Genomic DNA, 7,814 nt, shown 5'->3' on the forward strand with positions numbered 1-7,814 from the left:
AATTCAACTAGTGTACAATGTTGCCTCACTAGTAACATGTACCGGAAGTTGTTCTACTAGTGTGCAAACACACCTTAGAGTAGTGTGGAAAAAGTGTAGCAAGACAGTCATCCAACTGGTTTCAGGCAGCGAGTGGACAGTACTAGTCCATGGACTTTAAGATGAATATCAAGGATCTGGCGTAAATGCTCAAACAGCCCCAGGCAATTGGCTGGCTGGCCTGCCCTGTTGCGGCATCTATTCTGGGAGACAGATGACAACAGCAGGCTTCATCTAGGCCAGTGTGTTGGAAGCGATGCCCGGGACCAGCGCAAATCCCTCGGCGTACTCCTCTATTTGCCAGGTGGGCCAGGCTGATAAGAATGGCCAGTGTGCGCTGCTCCACGGTGCGTTGAAGGGCCACACGGAGATCATCAGCATCTTACTGGGACAGGACTGGGGGCCCGAAAACGCCGCTGATCCACAGCAGCACCAGATAACCACTGGGAAAAAGCAGGCCGTGCAGCAAGCGGTCACAGCTGCAGCCAGTGTAGGACACACACAGGTACACAACACCGATGATAAACTCTTTTATCATTATTATTTTTTTTTTTTTAACAGAATTTCCCAAATTAAACTCTCATTTCAAGGCACCACTGTACGGTGAACCCCTAATTTTCGACAGGGCACCAGACAAACATTTTTTACTTGGAGCACAGTAGGCCGTACTTTCAAGGTTTAAGAGCGCTGGATGAAAATTTAGGGGTGCACACGGTAAACTGTCAATTTACCGCTCCATTTTCCCTGTGTTACTGATAAAAATAATGTTTTCAAATCATGTTTTACTGCGCAGGTTTTGACACAACATACAGTCAACCCTAAGTATAAGCTATGCATCTTAAATACCGTACTTATAAATGTAAAGCTGCAAGTATTCTCAGCAAATTTCACTCTGTGAGCATATTTGCAGTCGTATTGAATTGGTTTGCCTAATTTCGGTGCCTTCAGCATCTGTTCAGTTCCCACTCAACGGCAGTGTAAATGTGAGAGTGAACGGCTGTCTGCCTGTGTGTCTGTAAATTGAAGCTAATGACATGAAACGCACCCGGACTTTCTTGCATCATCACAACATTCTGGTTAGGCCGGGTTTGTTCGGTTGTAAGTCTTTTGATTCCCAAGTATGGAGCAGAAAAGTATCCAAATAAATAAATAAATAAAATAATCAAAATATTTACTGGTCCCATTTGCACAAGTGGATGACAAATTTACTCGCACTGTCCCATACTTTAAAAGCAAAATGTCACTATTTAGGGGCAGTCTGGAAACTCGTTTGGGATTTGGCATTTCTAATTGGACTTATTTGCAGATTTGTTTTTTCTGAGATCACTATTTTTGTGCTCAGGCAAAAGCAATAACAGTACTGCTTTGATCTGGCAGCATCTTGTTGCCAAGGAACCACATTGAAGTCAGTTGAGGAGCTTCATTTAGGTCAAATTTGTCCTAATTTGTTGACATTTACAAGCAATGATCTTATACAGTTCACAGTGTGAAATGTTGGCCTGTTGTTTGACCTGGTCCCGAAATAGAAAAACAGGTAATGCACAGGTTAATTGCACCTTCTGCCATCTAGTGGAAACACATTTACTTGCCACACTATTTGCCGCTCGCATTGATAGATGAGGATGGACAAATGTTAATTTTCTGACCGATTCAGTGGAATTAGTTATTTTCCTGGAGAAGTGCTTGGGGAATTACTGATGTGGAGCACAGTGTCCGTCCTGGCTTTTATTGAGATGTTATTTATTTATTTTTGATCTGTACATGGCAAAGCTAGGAGACTTAATTGTGTTTTTTTTCTGCAGGTGGTAAAGAGCCTGCTGGACTTGGAAGATGAACAGCTGGCAGTGCAGATGGACGCTCACGATTCTCTCTGGGGAGAAACGGGTGCGCTTCTTCCATCACTCACCTCCATTTAGCGTTCTCCCTTCCTTCTGTGTGCTACTTTCTTCCATTTGACCGGCCTGACATAAGAGTTAGTTCTGTGCTATATAAAAACCTTCCAGCCTCGGATGTGCATGTACAGCAAAGTTATTTGTCTGAAATGATCGACATCAATTAGTCTTAGGTAGAATTCTGCAAAAAATAGAAGAGAACCACAATTTTGTGCCTACCTATGGTTCTACTGTTATGAACTGTTGATGCAGTTGTTTTGGTGTGAAAATGGAGAGCTTCACATTCATCAGGAAGAACGTGCCGTTCTGCCACATTTGCAGCACGTCTTCGTCAATTGTAAAACACTTTGCCCATTATTGCAAATGCAAGCGCAGTTTAGCTCCATTTCCTGAACGCATCGCAGAGGTCTCTGCTGTCAAGCTGTACTCGCAGCTCCATTAGAGAGTAATTCTATTACGCTGTACTCTCCAGTGCCACGGTGATGAGATGGAAAGCTTGTTTGCATGAAGTAGCCTCTCAAATGTTCACATTTGCATGACCATTAATCTTTGTTGTGTTTGAGGAAATGCTGGCAGGGCCATGACAGAGGTGCTCGCATTCACTTTCAGCCAATTTGAACAGTCGCTTATAGAGGCCTCAGTGGTCAGACTCCTTCATGCTTGGGTGTCATTTTATTGTCCTGTTTGGTGACTGCGACCTGCTGGCTGCCTTTTCATTATTGCTCCACTTAGATGAAAAACTCAAATGCTAACAGTGCATTGTTATTTATTATTTTTTAATGATTAGTAGTGCTTAGTGACTTTTGCAATGTAATTTCTCATGTCAAATTTGTGAGTATTACAAAGTTTGAATGGTCTGAATTGGATACGAAATGTGGAAGTAGTAATAGTAACATCTATATTTTTGGGTGCAGAATTTACATACCAACGTACTAATTTGCCTTTAAAAAGCGATTATTTTGCTGCTCCTCTGGTGTGGTTACGGGAACAGAACATCCTACGTCACACTGCACAAGTCCTGATTGAAAACAGTTACATTTTCTTTGCGAGGCTAAGTATGATAAATGGCCTCTTCCTTTAGTTTCTACTTCTGTCTCCATGATAAATTCTTGTCCGCCTTATCTCATCGCAGCACTCTCTCTTTTCAGTGCTGAGTGCAGCAGCAGGCAGAGGGAGGCTGGAGGTGTGCATGCTCCTTTTGGACCGAGGGGCAGGGCTGGAGGTGCCAAACCGCAGAGGGATGGTCCCCCTCCTAAGCGCAGCCAAACACGGACACACACAGGTGACAAGACACACTGAGTGCAACTGCATTGCGCTACTTGATTTTCTGATGGACAATTTATATAATCATAGCAACAAGACTCACATTCGTCGAGCCAAACCTTTGGATCTCCAAAACCATAATTTTTCAAGAGACCAAAATAATGATAGTCTTGTTGAGCCATGAATACTGCATCATCAAAGAGGATAAATATGTGAAAAAAATATGTATTTGACCAAAATTGTACCTATCAGGTTTCGGCGCAACACCAATCATATGTGACTTGCTTAATACTGACTAATAACTGATTAGACGATTGAGTATGTTTGTGGTTAGTGGGACAGTTCAGTAAAAATATTTATTTGGAATCATTATGGTGCCAAGGAACTCTGTTGAAGAGAGTCGAAGAGTTTCATAAGACAAGACATTTTCGCTATCTTGTTGTCAAGGCACTATGGTGAAGTGAGCTGAGGAACTTCATTTAATCAAAGGTAATGCATTGCCGCCATCTTGTTACCAAAGAACTATGTTGAAGTGACTTAGCTTCATTTCGACAAAAGTAGTGCATTGCTGCCAATGAACTATGTTGGAGTGGGTTGAGGAGCTTCATTTAGACAAACGTAGTGCGGTGCCACCATCTTGTTGCCAAGGAACTTTGTTGAAGTGAGACAGTTATTCCCTATGGACACTGTAGGCAATTGTCTTCTGGGGGGTATCAAGAACAAACAGGTTCTCACACTTGGTGCCACAGCCTAACATTCTAACGGGTTTTAACAGTCCTGTCTTCTCAGGGAAACCATTACGACAATGTGGTGTCACCCGTTACGCAAACGACACCTCCGAGATAGGGCACAGTCAATGTTTAGTGAAGTTAACGGGGTGTGACTTATAAATGTATAAAAGAGAAGCTCAGGGCGGATGCTTTTGCATCACGGTTGATTCTTCTTCACAGGATATGAAATCATCTTTAAGCTTATCCGGGTCTTCTGGATTTGATTAAAGCAAATCTAATGCCCTTATTTCAGGTAGCGGAGTTGCTGCTAAAGCACGACGCGGACATGAGCGTGTGTGACAAGCAGGGTCGTACGCCGCTCATGTTGGCTGCCTCCGAGGGCCACGGCAGCACTGTAGAGATGTTGCTGTCCAAGGGTAAGCATCTTTATTCATCAGAAAATGATTACTTATCTTCTACAAATTATCTATCTGTGTTCATCTGTCTGCGCTGGTGTTGTCGAGTGACATGCACAACAATTAAATACTCTTCCACTAGATGGCAAGGTACAATTAAGCTGCGATCGAGCGGGCTGCGATAGTTCAACTGCGAAACAGCATCCTCAAGTGCACTACAACATTTAGGGGTTCCAACTCTTCCATCTTTCAGTACTTTTTGCGCAACTTCTCAAAGGAGCTGAACGGAAAGTTCAAAACGGGTTTGATACGTGACCCTTTCCATGGAAAGTGACTTCTACGCTTTTCTGTGACCCGTCCATTCTCTATTTTAAACATTGTCTGTCTGTCTCATGGAATTAGGTGCCTCTGTGTCTGCCGCGGATCAGGAAGGTCTGACTGCAACAGCCTGGGCCTGCATGAGGGGCCACCGAGGTGTGCTGCAACATCTGGTGGATGCTGGGGGGGACCTGAACCAAGCAGACAGACAGGGACGCACTCCTCTCGACCTCGCCGCCCTAAACGGAGATGCCGATACAGTGGGTGTCGTGCTGCATTTATCTTATTGCACCTTAAATACCTTGGGATATGTTTGCTTTCAAAGTAAAATTATATAAAGTCAATTTTGAATGTTAATACCCAAGTGGTGGATGAACACACAGTGAGAATCTAAAGATATTCTACTTTGTAACTAAAATGGTTGAGCATGTTCTCATGAGAATATGGAAGTATTTCATAGATAAACATACTGATTAACAGAATATACAGTCTAGGGCTGGGCGACAATGGAAAAAATAATAATCTGGATTATTTTGATTGAGATTGAAATTTAAAAAAAAGATTTCAAAACTTACTTTTAATTTAACTACAAAACTCAACTACTAAAAAACTCCAAACTATCATCGTAGCCTTATGACCCCCATTCATTCCTGCGCGTTGACCACTTTATTCTTGAACACTACTCTTATCTTAAGTACATATGTGAAATTCAAGCCTCTTGCATTTCCATTCTTAAGCATTACCCTTATCTCGATGGCATTTATTTTATTTTATGTTTTGTTCACAAGTCTTGGGATGACCTGGACTAACCTGGCACCTCAGGGATTGTATTTGGCTCCATGTCATGTGGAAATGAATGTTGGTATGACAAAAAAAAAAGTCCTTGGATTGGTGTATCCTTTTAAAGGATACACCAATCCAAGGACTTTTTTCCCCTTTAATGTGTTAATGTGGGGCGGGGAGACAACGTTTTGCCTATTTAAAAAGATCTGATATCGGCCGATTTAATCGTCCAGCAGATTAATCTGTCAAGCCCCACAATGTATGTCTATAATAAAATTTTCCTCCTCACGGGGGGTGCGAAAGATAAACCGCAATATGGCAGAGGTTCACTGTAATTGAATTTTCAATTACTGCTGAGGATAAAAGAGGAAAGCTTTGGTTAAATTGATCAGAGAATAACTTGCACGAGTATGTTCCTCTTCATGGTTAGGTACACTTTCTGCTAGATCACGGCGCAGTGCTAGAGAGGACGGACAGCAGCGGAAGCAGGGCTGCAGAGCGGACTCCTGGCTGCCAGAATCCGGCCCTGGTGGCCTCACTACTCAAAAAAAGCTTCAAGACTGGTACATATGCCAGCCTTGCATTGAATCCTCCATTTGTGGAGCTTTGACTCCATAAGCACCAGATTGTAAAAATACGTAGAAAAGTTGAGCTGTAGCTCAAGTGGCTGCTCTGGAAACAACAATCAGCAAATTGCAACAGTCAGTTTTACATGCGCTTGACGATCTCCCTTTTCGCCTTTCTCCTCCTCCATCTTTCATCCAAATCACAAGGCTACAGAACGGCACCGCATGATCGATCAGGTAGGGACATTGGTGCAAGTCACAGAGACAAGGTGAGACCCAAGAGAATTATTTGTGACCTTTTATCAGGTCACGCCACATGGGCCATGGCTTCCACCAAACCAGACATCCTTCTCATCTTGCTGCAGAAGCTCATGGAGGAAGGAAACTTGCTTTACAAGGTACTCGAATGAAACGGCTACGTCCACAAAAGGAGGTTTGGCCATGGGTCTACTGTCTGTGCTGAATCAACATTGATTTTTCAGTATTCAGATATTTGTAAACTACACGTGAAAAAAATCGAGACACGGTCGTGGAGCCCTTTTCTGTCAGATGCAGAAAAAGGGCTCATCTGTCCAAAATGGTTTCTACTCTTATACTCTCTTGGCCGCCCCCCCTGCAGGAGGGAAGCTCTGCCTAGACCATGTGTGACTGGGATGGTCTTAACTGGTTTCAACTGGTAAATGTGCAAGAGTGCAGATCGATAGGAAGATGAGTGCCAGGAAAAAAATGCAGCAAAATGGCCTAGCTCAAGTCACTTATCAACTTATGTACCAAAGAGGCCTAATTTAACAGAGAATATTGCTTAAAATGGAAATGGCGCGCCAGCCGTAATTCATATTTCAAGAGGTAAGCTGATTAAAAAGTAGACGTGATGGAAATTCAGACATTATTGACGGACTGGCTAATAGACGGATGTCTTGGAATCTTCTCCGGACAACTATTTGAAAATCCATTTGACTTATCCTCAACACCCACAGGTTCAGCTGGATTCATTTGGAAATTGAAAGAAAAAAAAACGAGCCCTTTTAGGGTTCCGATCATGTTTCAAGTAGGATGTTCTGATGGGTACCAAAATGCCATTCTGTTTTCCATCCATTTCTTTCTCTTGCTTTTGATGTGGAAAGCAGAAGGGGCGCATGAAAGAGGCCGGCCAGCGTTACCAGTACGCTCTGAGAAAACTGCCTCGGGAGGGCCAAGGAGAAGAGCTAAAAGGGCTCAAGGACCTGCGCGTGTCTCTCTATCTCAACCTATCCCGCTGCCGAAGGAAAACTAATGTAAGGCTGAGTCATGTCAACACAGATTTATTAGATGGAGGAAAAATTCGCAGAGGGTCTGGTGAGGTAAACGGTATCTAAGAAACACAACTCACAAAAATTTGGGCCTTTGGTGAAATTTCAGATTGAACATAAAATGCACTGCAAACTTTTCAATTAATTTGGCCATCTCTATGTTTTTCTTAAATGTCCAACTGTCAATGTTTCTGTACTTTTTTTTGGCTTATTTGCCATTCTCTAACAATGAGCTGAATGGCAAAATTCTCAAACTGTGCTGAAGTGATTTTTTTATTTTTTTGGGGCTGTGAAAACTCAGGACTTTGGGATCGCTGAGGACTTTGCAACAAAAGCTCTGGACCTGAAGCCCAGATCCTATGAGGCCTACTATGCCAGAGCACGGGCCAAGAGGAGTAGCAGGTACATCCATACTATTGCTGAATTAATGAGAATATGCACTGTAATGTGAGCAAATCCTTGTTGATCACTTGGGATATGTTTCAGGCCCACCCACAGTAGGTGAAAATCTGCAATATAGAGAGACCATTGAAAACAA

General features: G+C 42.8%; 1 protein-coding gene across 1 annotated transcript in view; it reads left to right on the forward strand.

Moving 5' to 3' along the window:
- Positions 1-7,814, forward strand: part of LOC147207438 (protein TANC1-like) — a 48,137-nt gene that overhangs the window by 36,073 nt on the left and 4,250 nt on the right. The window contains exons 16-25 of the mRNA XM_086106626.1: positions 344-544; positions 1,842-1,923; positions 3,080-3,213; positions 4,218-4,341; positions 4,723-4,898; positions 5,852-5,984; positions 6,195-6,224; positions 6,294-6,385; positions 7,115-7,261; positions 7,578-7,678. Coding sequence (XP_085962752.1) covers positions 344-544; positions 1,842-1,923; positions 3,080-3,213; positions 4,218-4,341; positions 4,723-4,898; positions 5,852-5,984; positions 6,195-6,224; positions 6,294-6,385; positions 7,115-7,261; positions 7,578-7,678 — 1,220 coding nt within the window. The remainder of the gene's footprint in view (positions 1-343; positions 545-1,841; positions 1,924-3,079; positions 3,214-4,217; positions 4,342-4,722; positions 4,899-5,851; positions 5,985-6,194; positions 6,225-6,293; positions 6,386-7,114; positions 7,262-7,577; positions 7,679-7,814) is intronic.

Source organism: Hippocampus guttulatus, chromosome 3 (assembly GCF_054856545.1).
Source record: "Hippocampus guttulatus isolate MCC_2025c chromosome 3, RoL_Hgut_1.0, whole genome shotgun sequence".
NCBI classification, from domain to species: domain Eukaryota; kingdom Metazoa; phylum Chordata; class Actinopteri; order Syngnathiformes; family Syngnathidae; genus Hippocampus; species Hippocampus guttulatus.